This window comes from Musa acuminata, unplaced genomic scaffold, assembly GCF_036884655.1.
Source record: "Musa acuminata AAA Group cultivar baxijiao unplaced genomic scaffold, Cavendish_Baxijiao_AAA HiC_scaffold_1139, whole genome shotgun sequence".
Taxonomy (NCBI): Eukaryota; Viridiplantae; Streptophyta; class Magnoliopsida; order Zingiberales; family Musaceae; genus Musa; species Musa acuminata.
The window spans coordinates 2367-21756 of NW_027021351.1; the positions used below are offsets into that span (position 1 = coordinate 2367).

Sequence of the window (19390 nt, forward strand, 5' to 3'; positions counted from 1 at the left end):
AAAAAAATAAAATATACTATTTATATTTTAAAAAAATTAAAAATATTTATTATAAAATAATAATAATATATAATTAATGTAATTCTATTTATATTTAACATCTCTCTTATGATAGATACCATCATGCTATTGGGTTTTTAAGATAGTTTCGTAATATCACTTGTAGGGACGATTCTTTAGAGGTTATGTATTTTGGGTCGAGAACATTAAAATTTTGGTTCAAACAATAAATAATAACTAAGGATGTAGTTTTTTCTTATCTTATCTTGCTAGCACAAGAAAGTCTTTTCCGCTCTCGTGTTCCTGCTCGTAGATAAACAATTTTTGATTGTATGTTATGATGATTTTTCGATCAATTCCTACCTTGGGACAATATGTCACCTGACACTTTTGAATCATTTATTTTAATTTTTTAATATATTATTTTATTATATTATTGATCAGAATATCTTTATGATTTATCATTTCTCTAACAAATTGAAATCCATTGGCAACAAAAAATATTAATTACCAACCATATATCCTTTTCTTTATTTGTAGAAAGAAGACAACCCTATGGAATCATCTATAATATCTGGTCTTAAGCTAAGTTATAAGTTGATCCACTTATTTGATCATCTAAAATATAACCTCACTATATAGTCCAGTCTTGATCTGAATTATAAGAGCTAGATTCGATTTTGATCTATCCGATTTACTTGTTAGATTATTTATCATGATCCATCTAAGTTTATCATGAGTCACGTGGAATCGATTCGAGTTTATTATAAGTTTAAAATGGTCATTATTGATAAGGTATTTATTGAGAGAAAAAAAAAGGATTGATTATTCTTATGTATTATCTTCTTTTATCTCTCTATTAGATAATCTTGACTTGATCCCTTCGATACCTATATTAGCGAGGAGTTTGAAATGGAACTCTCGACCTTTCGGAGATACATATATAATAGAGAAGTAATTTTTGATATTCTTAACTTGATTCCTTTCCTACTTATGTTTGTACGGAGGAGTTTCAAGGGATTACTTGCAATCAAGATTCTTTATAACCGAAGCTCCCTAACTATTTATGATTAGGAAAACATTCTTCGAATAGTGAACAATTCATTCAATTGAAACAACTACTGATGTGATCAATCAAGCATAATAGATTTTATCGTAGGTGTCGATGTTGATGTTCACTCACATTAGTGTCTACATTTCAATTTAGGAAAGGATAATTTCAACGTTATCATCCAACAAATGCAAGTAAGAAAGACACCAAAACGAAGCATGTCCACCATGGATGACGAAGCAAACATGCAAGCTTAAATTACTCGATGCAAGCATCAACACCTCCACCTTTCTTGGCATGCAAACCACGCACACGAGAGATGCAATAGACGACCGGAGCCACACTCTTCTCCGAATCAGAAGGGAGCTGACTCGAGATAGTTGTGTCGATAATGATGCACGATGACAATATCCAATTACCATAAAATTGTACACCGCTCGATCTCACGATCACATATGCTCATCTATTGATGTCATTATTGTTGTAGAAACATTTTAGTTGATTTATTCATAATATAATTTAGGTATATTCAATAAGTTATATATCAACATCTACTAAATCAGTATGATAGATATATATATATATATATATGTATATATATATATATGTGTATATATATATATATATATATATGTGTATATATATATATGTATGTGTATATATATATATATGTATGTGTATATATATATATGTGTACATATACATATATATATATATATATATATACATATATATATATATATACACATATATATATATATATATATGTATATATATATATATGTATATGTACACATATATATATACACACATATATATATATACACATATATATATATACATATATATATATTAAAGAAATCATAGTATTGAAGATTATAAGTCTTAATTGAATATGTTAAAAATTTATCTTTATAAAGATGGAAACTTATCAATCAAAAATATCAATTAGTGAGAAAGATTATTTCCCAAATCAAATTAAGAAATTATATTCTTCAAAGAAAAAATATATTTGATTTGATACGATTATATTTTTTTATTTTTTATATAAAAATAAGTGATGAAAATGAGATATATATAATATATTTTTTTATTCTTCTAGTTTGAGTCCATAAATAGAACTAGAACATTGTAACACATCAATGAAAAGATGAATCAATGAATTGAATTCTTTCTATTGGCATGATTTCAATCAAATCAAAACATCTATCTAGTTCTGAATTGATAGCTATCTACACTCGGAAGCTTCAAGTCCAAGCAGAATGCATTACCAACTATTTCAAGATAAATACAAAGAGAGTTACCAATTTTCCAATATGGTTAGAAATACAACACTAACAACTGCACACAAGCTTTTAGGAGCAAAGTATTTTGATCTCAATACATCACGGCTGAAGCTTTCCAAGACAAACCACGATAGATACGAAAAGTTGGCAAACAAGAACCTCGTTAAGATACAAATGAATTCAGTAGATAAGCGGAGCGGAACAGCCGCATACATTAGTCTTGACTTCATGCCCTTTACATCCGTGGGAACTGAAATCTGCATCGGATGATTTGGTGTCATCACCGTCGTCCCTTTAGATCATCACTTAAGCAAAGACATATGGAAGACACATGCCGAATCCATGTTTCACTTTCTCAACTCTGTCGAATGCATCAGGAATTAGAAAAATCATATGTACAATCTGATGCAAGATAGTGGAGACTAATGGTAGCCAAACATAGACATGTACATTCAAGAAAGCTACCTAATTGCAGTTGAGGAGTATGCAGGGCAGTTAACTAAACCTTTGGACGATTACAAGCAACACAAATCCTTGCACGTAGATACAGAAAGAAATCAAGCCTACGTTTTAAAGAACCCTAGTTGAACCTCAATGCTTCAGCAAAGACACTGGAGAACGGTTGCTTTCCTATGGCAGGAAGGCTGCCGAGTTTGTATACACTGCTTAAGCACCTACCAGGACTTATGTTTCTTGGCTATGCGACAGACACGTAAATAGAAGGTTAGGATGCATCCTAATTATCTTTCTTAAAGTAGATGACCGTGTAAAATGCAAATTTGCTACACAAGTATGAAATAAGTTTGAGCAATAAAGGATATGCAGATCATAACACAACTTATGTAGTATGCTTCCGATGGCACAAATAATTAACTCCACAAAATCAAAAAAAGAATGCAAGAACTCACGTTGGCGCAAGTTTGCCAAGACCGTCTAGCTCTTCACCGGATGACTCATCCCAAACTTTCCCAGAAATCTCAATTATATAGGAAGAACCTCTGGTCGGTGGAAGCCCACGACCAACAAGCAAATCCAGATCCTTCTGATGGAGCTCTCGCCCATTCACAAGAACACCAGTATCTCCCCCAGCACAGTTCTTGGGCATAGGATAATTAAATTCTTCAATGAATGGCTGCAGAAAGGATATATCATTAAATTTTCTTGTCCGCCGAATTGCAATGCTTATAGATTTCTGTTTTATAAAGTTACACTTACAGGAATTATTCCAAGACATGGTTGTCCCATCACACCCCAAAATCCAGCACGGTTGTCATACCTGAATGAGGAAGCACAAGATCCATAAATGATGAATTACAACCCAGCAAAAAAGAAAGCTACCATTGAGGAACAAGAAATGTAGATAGATTTGTTTAGCAATAGGATCAACGATATGCACAAACAAATACTTCATAAAACTGGGCTCAGGCAACTGGGTGGCAGCAAATTCACTATAACCTATTAGTATAAAAGTTTGCATTGTGACAAGCAGAGGCCTCGGCATGTTTGAGAATTGGGCTGGCAGGGTAGGACATGGCATCATGTCATGTTAATAGCACTGCACTGCTCAATAAGCAAAGCGCACCACAAGCAATCCATAGAATCTGCATTGTATGATCAACAATATACAGACAAGTCACATATCATACAGACGAGCAATTCAAAGGCAGCTACCATACTCCTTTTAGAATATAATATCATAGAGCACACTAGTGCCATAATTATGGCATGCCCACCCATATCAGTCTACTAATGTACACGCATGAGGGCAGGCACTAGACGATATGCATAGAAGCATGACAATGATACTAGCAAACCAAGGAACTTGCACGTGGAACAGACTCAAATAACTAATATTGATCATAAAGATTTCACCAGACATATTGGAGCACCAGCTCGATGGAGGGGAAAAGAGTCCCCAGACAACAAGAAAACTAAAAGGCATGTGTTCCTGTGAAATATTTACTAATTTGTTATTATTAGCCTGCATTCGAACCTTTAACATGATAGTTCAGTTCAATTGTTACACACAAAAACATGCATCTAAAGAAGCTCAAAACATATAACTCATTTTTGAAGAAGACGCTCACCAATAATCACCAGGAAAGATTGGACCAGCTTGCTTTTCAGCCTTTTTAACTGAACGGTCAGAGACAGATTGGCCGTTAATTGAAACTTTAAATCCACCATGCCCGAGTGATTGGTGAAAAGGACGAAGGCTCTTCTTTATGAAGCCAGCAAGGAACGAATCATTAGCCTTCATGAATCTAGGTTGAAAGTCATCTTTGCTTATCATGTGCCAAGAGTCTTGAGACAAACCAGCAGGTGGATCCTCGTCATCTGATAAATCCATCTGAATAGCCATTTGTACATCTTTTGCTGAGTTCTGCTTGAAATTTCCATTTAGGGATATATTTCTCACTTGATCAGAACGTGTACTCCTGCTTCCATTGCCAGATCCATCAACTGCTTGATCAGATAGTGAGTATCCAAAGTGTTCACGAAGCGGTAAACTTGGAACTCGTGAGATCACCTGAGTTTCTAAGGAGACGCCAGGCGAGATTGGAACATCCTTCTGTGAAATTGCACTTTCCGGGCTCTCAACATACCCAGATGTAGTGGAAGATAAAGACAACCCATGCGTTTTCTCTGACTCACTTGAGTGTAAATCATGTCCCCCTTCTATCATCTCATGATCATTACTTGTGAAAATGTAAGGTAAAACTAGCTTCTCACCAATAGACCGGATTCCACCTACTGGGCTATCACAGGAGGAGTTATGGTTCTCGGAAGATACATGTGAGACTGTTGTGATGGCAGATAGAACAAGCCTACTTCCTTCATATTGGATTGAAATTAACTTGAAGCAAGATCCACATCGCAGATCAAACTTATTCTTCAGTAGCAAAGACTTTTCAGGTAGTTGCAGAAGTTCAAAACAACTAGGACATACAGTAAATGGAGCAGCACCGACAACAGGTTGACAAGAACGTGCAGCATTCTTGCTCAACCTTGAATCATATTGCGATCTTGGTTCAAACCTGTGCAAAGCAGCATTTCCAACCCTCGAATTGTAACTTCTGGTACCATCAACTGCATAGAGCTCATGATTAGTAGTGGGATATGGAACCCTCTGATAGCCCAAGATTGTTGGTGGGGCTCTTGCAGGAAGCACGAATGGTCTCTGGTAGCACTGGGGACATGAGCAAGCAGGCTGGTGATAGAAACCATCGTGATGATAAGGCATGACAGGAGCAGGATCAAAGTGTCCAAAAAGGAAACTGTCCATTTGTCTTTGTGTGCACTCTCCGGGCAGGTGAAGAGGAGCTCTCCTATGACCAAATGGATCCCCATAAATGGGTATGTCACTCTGAGCAGGCATACTAGGATAGAAATTGAACATGCTGGTGTGATGGTCATGCCGCACTGGAAAATACCGAGACGGATTCAAGTTTGAGGATGACGAGCTTTCAGGAAACCAATTGGCATTGTCATGATGGACATATGAATTCGATGAGGTTGTCACGTTATCCACTGGAGCAGTTGTCTTCTGCCGGTCTGTAGTCTCACAACTTCGACGTACTTGATCTCTCAATTCATCAAGCATTCTCAAGAGCTTTGCTCGATCTTGTTCGAGGTGGCCAACTCTGCTAGCGCCATCCAAGTTCTGCTTGCTTTCTCCGTCAGCATTGGCAAAAGGATGCCTAGGATTCCGAAGGTGATCGGATGGGCCTTCAGTGGGATGTAGATCAGGATGAACGCTTGCCATGGGAGGAGATCTGGGTGTTCGGTCCCTCTCTGGGTGTTCGGTCACATGTCGGCTGTGTTCACTTGATGGTGTTTTGCATTGGCACCGAGATTTAGAACTCTCCATACTATCCACTCCATTTTCTTTGGGAAGACCATCTGACTTTGAGACGATGTGTTCCTTCCTCGTACCACTACCTCCATTTCCGGTCACAGATACATCATGGGAACTCGCTGCCCCTTGTGGAAGGGACTTCTTTGACCTGCTCTCAGCTATATTGCCCTTGTCATCGGTTTCCAAGTTTGCATCGGAGACCATACCATGTTTCTCTGTATCAAGCTCAAAGACCTCGATAGTTTTGATGCCCTCTGCCTCGGATTTCTCCAGTGAAACCACCGAGCCTGGAACAGACTTCTTGGCTGCATGATTTCCAAACAACAAATTGCTGTTAGCAAGGAGGACCAGATAAAAATCAAAACTTTGTCGGCTTGAATGCTCAGATCAATCAAGGCATAAAGATGAAAGTCCCACAGATGTGGGTCAAATTGCTGAGTGAAGGTATACACAGTGAAACGAAGCTTGGGGCTCACCTTGGAGAGTCGCGCCGCAGCCACCGCAGCGGTAGACGGAGAAGTTGGCGAGCTCAGGGAGAAGCTTCTCGCACTTGGGGCACCGTACCACTCGAACCTTCGCTCTGAATCCCTCCTCCGCCATCTTGCTCACATGAATAGATCCTGTGGAACACCCTTAAACCCTTCAAAACCCTACCGGAAACGCCAAGCTCCGACCTTTCTCCACATCCTCAAATCCCACCCACCAAGATCCCTCCTTTATACCAGTACCACCAAAGGAGGGAGATAAATGGAACCCAAAGGAGTCACCTTGGCGAAAGCCAGAACAACTGCAGCTCAGGAACAGGACAGCGACCCCAGTTCCTCGAACTTTTGCAAGAAACTGAGATCAAAGCCTCTCCTTTCTCGGTAATGGGGAAAGCATCCCTGTCTTTCTTCCTCCCCCAGCTTTATTCTACCGCCCTTCCACCATGTGAGAGAGAAAGGGGATTCGAAAGCAAGAGAGGTTAGGCGGGATTTTGGTTGGAGTAATTAAGAGAGAGAGAGAGAGAGAGAGAGAGGAGGGAGGAGAAAGCGAATGGCGGTGCGATTTATTGAACTCGGTCGTCAGAAGCGCGCCAATGACGGGCACAAGTGAAGTGACCACCCACTGAGCATAGCACGAGCGCTTTTGCTTCTACTACCTCGTCAAGGTCTTCTCCGAGTCCCTCCACACCACCCAGAACGTCGCTTTAACGTGGTGACCCATGTACCACTATTCCGACCGCTGCTGCCACAGTTTGCTGTCCCTGTCAAAGGAAGGAGGAGGAGGAGGAAGAGGACAAGTCTGATGCACACATCCCTCTCGATCTAACACACCGCCGATCACACTCTGACTCATTCCTCTTTTGAACTTGGCATCAATGTCTCCATCGTTTACCTGGTTCATCATGCACCTTGACCATAAAATATCAACATGTGACGTTTGTCTTCTTGCAGAGGCTTCTTCTCGGTCTTCCAGCGCCGCTGCAGCACCCCTCGCCGAATCCTTCCAACACAATTACCATTCTGTCGCAAAAATACCATTTTGACCTTCTCCCTCGAAGAATAGAGAGAGAGAGAGTGAGAGAGTCAGAGGAGCCAGTTGTGTACCAGACTCGACCGGGATCAAAGAAGAGGAGGGGCGGGAAAGAGAGGGGCTTTTGGGGAATTCGAGAGCTCTGTGCTTCGTGCAGAACGAGGTGGGGTTGGGTGTCGGTCAGCAGAAGAATTCAAAGGCGACAAGTTGCTGCGTCCAGGCTCTTGCTTTATACGCTTGTCCGGCGCGCACCACGAGATCTATTTCCATGGTTTAGCTCATGAGGACTATTGATTTGGGTCGAACCGGGTCCAATGTAAGGGAAAGCACAAGGGTCTAAAACGATGACCCCCCCGGCCCGGCCCGGCCCGGCCTGGTTTAGTTCATTGAGGACTCATCGATTTGGGTCGAACCGCGTCGAATCCTGAGCCGTAAATTCCAGAATCCCTCTTCAAACCCGGGCCGGAGCAATTTGATTCGATCTTGGACCGTCCACGGCCCAGATTTCGCACCCACATCCCTCCGCCGTCGGCTATAAGAGGACGGCGGCGAGGACCGTTAGGGTTTCACTCGCTGGCTGCTAGGTTTTAGGGTTTTCTCTTTTATTCTCGTCTCTTCTTCTCGAGAGGTCAAAGAGACACGGTTGCCGGCTCTGTCAGCCTTGACGAAGCTTTGGCCTCGTTTTGGTCCTCAAAAGAAGATCTTTTGTTGCTTCTGCTTTCGGTGTTGTTATCTTCTTCTTTTGCTGATCCGGTCGTATAGAAGAAAGCAAGGCAAGATGACGGTAAAGCTGTCGAAGGCGGAGAAGAAGGTGGTGTACGACAAGAAGCTGTGCGCGCTGCTGGACGAGTACAGCAAGGTGCTCATCGCTGGCGCCGACAATGTTGGCTCCAACCAGCTCCAGAACATCCGCAAGGGCCTCCGCGGCGACTCGATCGTCCTCATGGGCAAGAACACTCTCATACGCCGCTGCATCAAGATCCACGCTGAAAGACCCGCAACAAGAACTCCCTCAACCTCCTCCCCCTCCTCGTGGTGCGTTTCCCCCTCTTCTACCGGAAAAGCCATGGCTTTGTGCCCGATATCTCTTTCTCTCACTCATTCATGACGTTCTTTATGTGGTTGTATTATTCGTCCGATTCAGGGAAATGTGGGACTGATATTTACCAAGGGAGATCTCAAGGAAGTTAGTGAGGAGGTTGCCAAGTACAAGGTATGCTTTCCTGTCTTGCTAGCGGATTGGTTTCGAGGTCAAAAATGGTTTCTTTGTACCGAAAAAAGTTAGCCTGTTTTATATGATCAAGTGAGATTTTATTATCATGTTCGTTTAGCCTTTTGCTTGTTTAAGATCCTGTTGAATATGACAACTTTATCATCGTAAATATCTTTGGTTCGTTTCAAGTTATATATGTTAGAATTTGTGGAATGCAAACGAGATCAAATATAAAAAATGCTGGAATCATGCCAATGTTCAAGCCTTTACAGTGTTTCCATCCAGATGTTCATTATAATTCAACATGCACCAATGTTTGATATATTTGTGATGAGTTATGTTGACTATGAAGTATCTTTGATGCAAAAAGTTCTTTGTGATGTTGCATTTCTTAAGAAGCCATAATAAGGTGTATAATGGCTGAGTTGGAATGATTTGTAATGTCCCAAAAGAATATGATGGCCGAATATGGCTATCAAAGTTTTTCTTGTGTAATCTTGCAGATCATACTAGATAAATGATTCATCTTTATTTAGTGGTAGAAACTTTGCATTGAGGAGCAAGATAATGTGTAAATCTCCAGAAGAAATTGATGGATCCTGCCATTTTGCTTCTACATTAGTTTTACAAATTTCTAACTCATCATAGTTAGGTTGAATGTTAGATTGTCACTGATGATATGACAATCATATTCTTGCGTATCTAACTAAGCCATTCTATTGCAATATGAGAAACAAATTTGGGAATGCCTTACTTCTGAAAAAAAAAAAAGTTTGAAAATGCAAATAGTCCATGCAAAAGTAATTAGTAAGATTTTCTATAAGATCTGGGCATCCTATTTATCTGATTACTTGGAGATATCATTTTTAAGGTCTATACAGTATAGTACTCTCCTTTGTTCCTTCTGCTGATATCTTTGGCACTGATCTACTGCTCATCTTGTTCGATGGACTGGTTCATGGATGAAAATCTTCTGTTGGTAAAACTTGGAAGTTTTCTTCAATTATCCTCTTTTCCTTTATATTCAGGTTGGAGCTCCTGCCTGTGTTGGGCTTGTTGCGCCTATCGATGTTGTTGTCCCTCCTGGCAACACTGGATTGGACCCTTCACAGACATCTTTCTTTCAGGTTAATAAGATATATGTCTTGTGTGCCATACAAAATATTTCCTGTAGTTTCTTCTTGAAGCCCGCCCCTTTTGCTTTCTATCAGGTGCTCAACATCCCAACCAAAATTAACAAAGGTACTGTAGAAATCATTACCCCCGTCGAGCTGATCAGGAAGGGTGACAAAGTGGGCTCTTCCGAGGCTGCACTCCTTGCAAAGCTTGGGATAAGGCCTTTTTCGTATGGTCTTGTTATTCTGTCTGTGTATGATAATGGATCTGTCTTCAGTCCTGAGGTGCTAGATCTCACGGAGGAAGACCTCATTGAAAAGTTTGCAGCTGGTCTTTCCATGGTTACTTCACTGTCTTTGGCCATTTCTTACCGGTCACTTGCGGCAGCTCCCCGTTATGTTCATCAACGCATACAAGAATGTGCTAGCAGTTGCAATTGCGACAGAGTACACCTTCCCACAGGCTGAGAAAGTTAAGGAGTACCTCAAGGTAGATTGCATACTTGTAGTCATTGGATTTTGACCAAATACGACATTACAAGTTTGTACAGTGTTCTAAATTCTCCAAATGGTGCAGGATCCAAGCAAGTTTGCTGTTGCCACTACCGTGGTTGCAGTGGAGGCTGCTGCTGCACCTGCAGCAGTACCTGTGGAAGAAAAGAAAGAGCAGCCTGCTGAGGAATCCGAGGACGGTATGGGCTTTAGCTTGTTCGACTAGGGAGCTCAAGGATCGTCTTATGATTTTCTAGGTTTAGTTTCGACTGTATTCAAAAGAGTATGAATGGTAGTGGCATTCCTTTGTTCTACCATATTTTCTTCTCTTTTCCATGTTTGGCTTGGATTCCTTTCAAAGTTTTGTTTATGTAGTTCTTAAACAATTTGATAATTATGTTTGTTATATTAGAATTTCCATGCCACATTTAACGAGTTTACAGGCTAAATTATTATTTGCTCTCTCTAAATTGAATATGTTTAACATGTAAATCTTATAATTAATACAAATTTTTTAAGCTCAAACCCCTTAGAAAAAAAGGCTCATATTGTTGGGTTTTTAACTAATAATATATTTTGATAAAAATGTCTTTTGACCACTTGGTGGTATAGTTTTTGTCATTTTGACAAAAATCCCTCTCTACCACTACTCCCATTATCGTCGTTATCATTACTTTCATCACCACTTATCTTTTCTCTCTAACAAGCAAAGAGGAGGAAGAGGTGAAGCAAAAGAGAAGAAGGGAGAAAAGAAAAGAAAATGTTGGGAAAGAAACAGGCAACATTGCCTCATGATAAAACGGAGGCGACGATGGTGCTGACAGCAATGTGTCGATGATTAAGGACAAGAGTGGTGGCGAAGGGATATCTTCATTAAAGTGATAAAAAAAGGTACCCCTAGGTAATTATATTTGATAATTATTTTATTCTCTATTCAACAAAATGTATTTGATAATTATGTTTGATATATTCCCACATTTTACAAGTTTTCTAACGAAATTATTTTTTGCACCACCTAAATCAAATATGTTTAATATGTAAATCTTATAATTGATATAAATTCTTCAAACTCAAACCCCCAATAAGAAAAATTTTTTTTAATTAATGATATATTTTGATAAAAATACTCTTCCACCATGACGACGTTGTATTCGTTGATCCCCTCTACCTCTATCCCCATTATTGGCATCATCCTTTCCTTTGTTGCCACTTATCCTTTTCTTGCTCTCCGCCTCTGTCTCTCTCTCTCTCTCTACTCATTGTTTCTTTTCTCTATTTTCACGATGAGTAGAGAGACAAAAGAGCAAGGGAAAGCAAGGAGGAAATGAGGGAAAAGAAACGATGAGAAAGGATGAACGTCACCTCATGATAGAACAAAGACAACTGTGAGGAGGAGGAAATGAGGGAAAAGAAACGATGAGAAAGGATGAACGTCACCTCATGATAGAACAAAGACAACTGTGAGGAAGGATGGCAATGGTGGTGCTAGCAACAATGTGTCGATGATTAGGGATGGGGGTTGCAACAAGGAGATATCTTCGTCAAAGTGATAAATAAAAGGTTCCCTTAAGTAACAACCAATTAGGGATGTCATTAGTAAAATTTCAATAGGAAAGATTTTTTTAAGGCAAAATACCTATAAAAAAATTTATTTTATTTAAGTGAAGGATAATCAAGGGTTCTCCATAAAATCTAATCTAATATAATTGTCATTTAACAATAATAAAATACCTAATAATTTCATCATAATGAGTACTAATCTTTTTTTTTTGGGACAAATAATGATAGGTTAAAAACTTCATTTGTTTTGTCTAAGTCATGCAATAACTTTTGACACCTATTTTATAAAAGGATATATATATAATTTAATTATTTTATAAGTCATTGTCACATCGAAAGTGGGAGAAAGAGGTTGAGAATATATGAATTATATTATACAGATATAAATGGACTTAATAGCGATGCATTTAGTATTTTGAGACATGCCATCAAAATTATGGTACCTCAAATTAAATAGGGCTATAATGTTGAATGGAAACATAGATTCTTGGATATCTTGGTGTAGATTTTCTCGGTGGCAATTTGACCCAAGCTTTAGATCTGACCTGTCCCAAATTTATGGCCCTCTTCATGCCATACTTTAATGAACTTAGTACCATCAGCCATTACTTCTACCAGCATTTTTTTTCCAAGGAAAGAATTCAATTGTTGTCACCTAAATTGTATGGTTTGTACAAAAAGGCATTAAAAAGGAAAAGAACTACAAAATTAAAATTTTAAATCTATATTATTTTTTTATACCAGCATATCATTTAACCTTTGAATTAATTCCAAGATCGAGAAGGATGGGTGTCGATATATCGATATAATTATTTCTTTATGACCTAAATGATTTCAATCATGAAAACAACCTCTTTATTTCTTGATTTTAATTTTTTAATATTTATTTTATATGGTATTCTATTATATCTTTTTTTTTGTTGATTGATTAAAGGGAAAGTTAAATTCGTCATAAATGTTAATCACATGGTTAAACTATGAGTTTATACCCAAAGGGAGCCCTTTAATTGATTGTTATGTTTGATGTTGGAGGGTACTAATCGAAGTGTCAACATGTTTAATATGATTTCTCTTTATATATATATATATATATATATATATATATATATATATATATATATATATATATATATATATATATATATATATATATATATATATATATATATATATATATATATATATATATATATATATATATATATATATATATATATATATATATATATATATATATATATATATATATATATATATATATATATATATATATATATATATATATATATATGATAACTAGCAATAATCAGTATGGAAGAGTGCTACAATGTACTTTAATTCATAGTAAATAAATCAATGTCCTTTGACAACTTAAATTAAAAGATGAACTAATTTTCTTTTACTATAAGCATAAGCTCTCTCAAAAGACTTGTTGACATAAAAGAAAAAATATAACCAAATTATATGTAGAGGTGAGCTTATGTATACATACATATACACACTTGCCAAAGCTTAGGATGATCATATTTGGTACAATATCAGACTCAAGAAATAGATTTTGGTTGGTCAAAATAAATCAAGAAAATAATCAGCTGATAGTGCTTTGAGTTCTTTAAAGGACTACACTGTAAGCATCCAAAACCTTTGATTTTATGCTTGGAGTTGCACTTAATAGGAAGCTTCAAAAGTAGAGGTGAATCAGATTTATATGACAGAATGAGAATGAGAGGGAGAGAGAGAGAGAGATGATATGAGCTACTAAAGATCAGGATGCTTGAATCAGAATAATAAATCAGCAGAGAAGGGTGACAGAATGGAGAAACATTGTTACAACTCCAACCTGAAAGCATTTCCACTATTAAATACATGCTTCAAGCATTGACCTAAGAATATTCTGATGCATCTCCACTAAGAAATATTTTTATTTTCTTATGCTTCTGTTTGGTAGATCTTTAGAATCACATCACTTTGCAGCAGCATTATTCAGAAACATTCATCCTACCCACCACCTTCCAAACAAGCATGCCTACTATGTGGACAATTCTCATCTCATTTAAGGTATAGGCACTCCAATGCATGCCTACATTGTAAAAGCAATGTTATCTCATATTAATTTCATTGAGTTTAAATTATCAATCCAAAATGCTTATGCTTAATATTGTCATTTAATTTGAGATTTAATCCAATAATATCGTCCTCTTGCTTTGTCGATCTAATACTAGATTGATTTTGATAATTTTTTTTGTCTGAGCCACCGATCGAAAATAATTAAGCACAATTTAACATTAGCATACTCGACTTATCCTTATAAATTAATCCTTTTTTTTATCTTTATCCACTTTTAATATAGGATTAAACCACTGCTGCTTGACACAGCGATACATAATCTCAAGAGATTAGTGAGTGTGACATGAAAAAAGTTTGCACAATGATACGCATGATGGACTGTTCTGTCCAACTCAGATTCAAACAAGCCAAGTGGAGAATAATCAATCCATCACCTGTAATCCGCCTTTACTAAAGAGATGTTGAGGTGTCCAATTGTACTTTGATCCACCTTCTTTGCCTTAACAAATTGGGGGGAATTTAAGGAGGTGTGAGATTCCCTTATAGATTTGTTGTCCGAAGAATATTTCCCCACACATTGCTGGTATAAAGTTCTCCTATCTCAAAAGAATTGACAGTGACTCACATACATCAATTACCATATGAAATTTCTCTAAATTATAGCAGTTTGGTTGTGCAAAAATAAGCTTCGCACTTCAAACGTTATATTAGATAATCATTTCTTATACTATTTTTTAATCAAAATCTAAAGATATATTAGATAATTCATACACAATCATATCCTAATTTACATGATGTTTCTTTTATATTGAAATCTTTCTAAATTTTAATCCGGACGAATTCCTAAAAAAAAGCACTATGTTATAATGTTTTCAATAACATCCAAAAAATATCGGTATAAAAACATCGTAACATAATATTTTTATATAAATTTTATAAAAAATATTATCATATAGTATTTATTATATTAAGTTATAGTTTTCAGTAATGCAAATATTGTATAAAAATTATTATAATTGGACTGATTCGGATCAATTTATAGAAAAAAAAAAATCTCCGCAAAATATTTTTTCCCCCCAATCTCTCTCCTCTCTCATTTTTCTAAAACATGTTGATTGGGCCTAATCCGCCATCAGTACGTCGGGACCCACGTCTGGGCTCCACGTGTCAGCCAACGACAAAGCGTCGGCAAAGCCCGTCGAATACGGCCACGAGTCCGTCATTGGGATGCCAAAGCGTACGGCGACGCCCAGCGCCACACCTCCACGTGTTGATGGTCGTTAAATAAGAAGGACGCACCAAAGATCTCCGTCTTAAATAATACCACACCGCTCCGAATCTCTTCCTCTTATTATCTTACACGGAAAGTTCCCGTCACCGTTAACAGACGGAGATTCTTTTTAGAGAGACAAAAAAATAAACACGAGGGAAATAAACTGCCGATATTTATGGCTCAACGCCATGGCAAAATCGGCCGATGAATCGGCGTCAGGCGACGGAATCGCGAACTGAAAGGCTTAGATTGCGGCGGGGTGCAGCTCGATCGGGAAGAAATCGCCCAAGTCTGCGAAAAGACCGTCTCCCGTTTGCCACGTCGATGACAGCTCGAGGAGGTCCAGCCTCGAGCCGAGGAAGAACCCGTCTCTCGAGTCATCGGCCAGCGAGCCCACCTCGGCCGAGCCGTCGTAGAAGAAGCTGACCGGATCCGACGCGCCGAAGCCGAGCAAGTCCACGAAGAAAGCCTCCTCCTCCTCCTCCGGCGGCAGGAACCCGCCCTGCTCCACCGGCGGTTTTTGCTGCTCCGCCGGGTCGCTGGTCTTGGTCGCGGCGGCGGCGGAACAGGTGGAGAAACCGCGGAGGACGGATGTCGGGGAGGAGAGGTTTCGGGGCTCCTCGGCGGAGTCGTACCTGCCTGATACGGGGGTCAGGTTGAGGTTCTTCGTGGGCGGCGGCGGAGGCGGGGGGCAGGCGAAGTTGGTGGTGGCGTCGGGGCCGCGGAGCCGGATGGCGGCGGAGTCGTACACCTTGGCGGCCTCCTCGGCGGTGTCGTACGTGCCCAGCCACACCCGGACGCGCCGCCACGGGTCCCGGATCTCCGCCGCGTACTTCCCCCACGGCCGCCGCCGGACGCCGCGGAATCTCCGAACGCCGTCTTCCCCGCCGGATGCCACAGCAGGCGCGGCCTTCCGCTTCTTCCCGACGGCCTTGCTCTTCCCGACCGCCGCGTTGCGGTGGGCCTCGAACCGAATCTCCTGGACGTACCGCCGGACGCGGCGGCGGGAGCGGCAGTACTCGCCCTCGTCGCCGGATGAGTCAGTGGCGTCGTAGTCGTTGCAGAAGACGCGCACGGTGCGCGGAGGCGGCGCGAGGGGCTTGGACGTCGTCACGACCACCACCTGCTCCGTCCGTTTCACAGGCACCAGAAAAGCAGCATCCATCGAACTCACTCCACGATGCTACTCTATTCTCTTGCCATCGGCTTCCTTCCTCTTCCTCCGCCTGCATTCCAACACGACGACAAGAAACCAGCCATAAAAATCTAATCTTTGGCATCCCAAAAGCTCCAAGAGAAACTGAAGGCCCAAACAAAAGCGTTATATGGCAGACCGCAAAAGAAGGCACCCCAAGCAGATAAGAAACAGACTCAAAGCTGAGGTTTTTACTGATGAAAGGAACATCAAGCAGCGAAACAGTGACGACTTACAACACCCCAACACAGCAGCAAATAAGCCTCATAGATTGTATACAGAAGAGGAAATGGGCTTTTAGAGAGAGAGAGAGAGAGAGAGAGAGAGAGAGAGAGAGAGAGAGTAAACAGAGTTAACCTCAGAAAGTGGAGGACCAGCAGGTGAGCACAGAGTGGTTGGAACGGAGTTAACCTCAGGACGGGCTTCTGGTTTTGGGAATTGATAAGAGAAGAAGATGCAGAGAGAAAGCAGCAGCAGTAGCAGAACACACAGCAGGGAACAGTAAGAGAGAGAGAGAGAGAGAGAGAGAGTGTGTGTGTGTGTGTGTGGTGGAAGAGTGAGTACGGGAACACGAACTTTAATAGGATCTGAATGGGAAATCTCGCGCTGCAATTGATTTTATTTTCTGATTTTTATTTTATTGTGTTTCATTATAATTAGAATTAAAAGTAAAATCGATGAATTGGATGACAGAGGCTGCGCCCGTGAACCCATCTGGCGCCGCCAGCCACCTTCGACGGACCGCCGCATCCTCCGATATGACAGCTGGCAGGTGGAACCCACCAAGAGGTGGGCCAATGGGAAGCCTAGCAGGATGCTGACTTGTCACTGTACGGGCGTGTAAGCTCAAAACCTTCACCATCCTCTGATTATTTTTTATAATGATAATATTAAATTAGAAATAAACTTGATTCGATTATAATATGAATATAATGACATAGGAAAGATTATCGATATCTCATAATCACGTGAAATATCACCACCACATAATCAATACCTCACCATTATGTGATCAACACATTAGTATCTTTCGGATGAAACGTTGTGATGATCAATTCAATTTATGAAAACTAGTAACTATTTCGAGAATTTAACTATGACATCGAATACAATAATCCCAAAAATTACTATAAAAAGACCCCTCTAAACTTTTAGTATATTTATTCTTATAAAGATTTATAATCTATCTAAATTTTTAGGACTCTAAACTAACGTAAACATAATTTTTTAGGATTTGAGCTTTTTTTTAATCGATATTATTTCACTTTATAAGAGTCCTCTTTTCTGTTGTATGTTAATTTTTTTTCTTTTGAATCAAGACGAACATAATAAATATTTTATTTTAATATATATTTTTACTTTGATTTAATATTAACATGATATATATATATATATATATATATATCATAATATGAGAAATGAAAAGATGATGAGGCTGAAGCATTCCCAAGTCATCTCTCTCCTCACTCTCTTAGGAGTTGGGAATCCCCCCAAACACTATCATATGAGGAGAAAGCTAAAGTAATTAAGGAGAGACGAGAGGAAGTGAACAAAGCATTCACGTGCATATTTTAGTGGCCGAGACTTACACCTGTCAACACATAGTCCAACACTCTTTACTGTGGGTGTCTTTTCATCATGCTTGCCTTCAAATGAATTCATTGACTTGTACAAAAACACTCCCAAACCTCTCTTTCTCTCTCTATCACAATCATCATCATCATCATCATCATCATCATCATCAGTTGGACAAGAAGGGTTGGCATTAATTGGTCCAACCTCCATGATCATCTCGTGGATGATTCAATCTTTTATTAGTGGTTCTATTTTCCTAATCCCTTTCTTCTCAACTCCCAACAAGTGTCCATTAAGGATCTGTTGGGGTTTGCAACTCCTAAATGACCTCATTCAGCTATGGAACAAAAGTGAAACCCTAATCCATTCAAAAAAAAGATAAATGCAGGTAACAATTGAGTGTTTCTCAAAATTCCAACGCTTCAATTTGGGTTAGACTAAGTATCTGCTAAGATGCGATGGAGGAAAACTCAAAATGGCTCTCTTAATTCTAAATTCATTTTATTTTTAGCAAATATTATAATCGTTAATTAGCCGTTTCGATATTTTCTTTTTGTTTGTTTTTTTTTTCTAACTTGATGAATATGTTATGTCTATTATTTCTCTTCATTTGGGTTATGAAAATTTTGATTCTCTTTTGATATACTTTGCATGAATTCTCTGAGTCCTGATAAGAAATTATTTGCTTTTGAGTAAACCTAGCAACATTTTATCGTTCATCCAAAAACAAGTATCTAATAAGTCTTAACTTTTTCAAGTCACCGATCAATACCAAATTCAATATGATCTTATATAAGCCCTTAGTCGAGAAACCCAAGTCTTTTGGATCCCCATGAAAGTGATAGGAACGAATAGAAGACAACTTCAAAAATAAAAGAATAAATCAAGAGATCAATGAATAAGCAACATACCAAAAAGTTGATGCAATGTAATATGGTTCAGTAACTCTCTATCTATATAGAGAGAAAATTGAATTATTCAATATACGAGATTAATTACAATATCCTTGAGTTATTTATATTCAAGCATGGCTCTCTTTGTATGCTCTCTCCTAGAAACTCTAAAAATTTTTCTTTCAATCCTCTCTAGATTCACTAAAAAGAAACCCTCAAATCACTAAGTGTCTTCTCTCTCTCTCTCTCGTCAAAACTTTGAGACTAAAGATGTATTTATAAAGATAAATCCTAAT

General features: G+C 38.9%; 2 protein-coding genes and 1 pseudogene across 2 annotated transcripts; 1 reads left to right on the forward strand and 2 right to left on the reverse strand.

Annotated features, from left to right (window-relative positions):
* Nucleotides 1-2488: 2488 nt before the first annotated feature.
* LOC135671461 (protein ENHANCED DISEASE RESISTANCE 4-like) lies at nt 2489-7192 on the reverse strand. The gene is made up of 5 exons (XM_065179607.1): nt 6673-7192; nt 4425-6501; nt 3553-3613; nt 3246-3469; nt 2489-2698 (listed from the first exon to the last, which is right to left on the reverse strand). Exons 1-5 carry the CDS (start codon nt 6794-6796, stop codon nt 2644-2646), a joined length of 2541 nt encoding a protein of 846 aa, XP_065035679.1. The 5' UTR covers nt 6797-7192; the 3' UTR covers nt 2489-2643.
* A 1156-nt stretch (nt 7193-8348) lies between these two features.
* Nucleotides 8349-10966, forward strand: LOC135671355 (large ribosomal subunit protein uL10-like; annotated as a pseudogene).
* A 4505-nt stretch (nt 10967-15471) lies between these two features.
* On the reverse strand, nt 15472-17198 carry LOC135671342 (ethylene-responsive transcription factor CRF1-like). The gene is made up of 2 exons (XM_065179388.1): nt 16984-17198; nt 15472-16657 (listed from the first exon to the last, which is right to left on the reverse strand). Exon 2 carries the CDS (start codon nt 16594-16596, stop codon nt 15676-15678), a length of 921 nt encoding a protein of 306 aa, XP_065035460.1. The 5' UTR covers nt 16597-16657; nt 16984-17198; the 3' UTR covers nt 15472-15675.
* Between the last annotated feature and the right edge of the window lie 2192 nt (nt 17199-19390).

Excerpts from the sequence above, each read along its gene's own strand:
- LOC135671461 (XM_065179607.1), bottom strand. The coding sequence starts at position 6,796 with ATGGCGGAGGAGGGATTCAGAGCGAAGGTTCGAGTGGTACGGTGCCCC. Across the intron at positions 3,614-4,424 it reads ATCTTTCCTGGTGATTATTG|GTATGACAACCGTGCTGGAT; the intron begins GTGAGCGTCTTC and ends TTCCTCATTCAG. Across the intron at positions 2,699-3,245 it reads CTTGGCAAACTTGCGCCAAC|AGTTGAGAAAGTGAAACATG; the intron begins GTGAGTTCTTGC and ends TGCATTCGACAG.
- LOC135671342 (XM_065179388.1), bottom strand. The coding sequence starts at position 16,596 with ATGGATGCTGCTTTTCTGGTGCCTGTGAAACGGACGGAGCAGGTGGTG.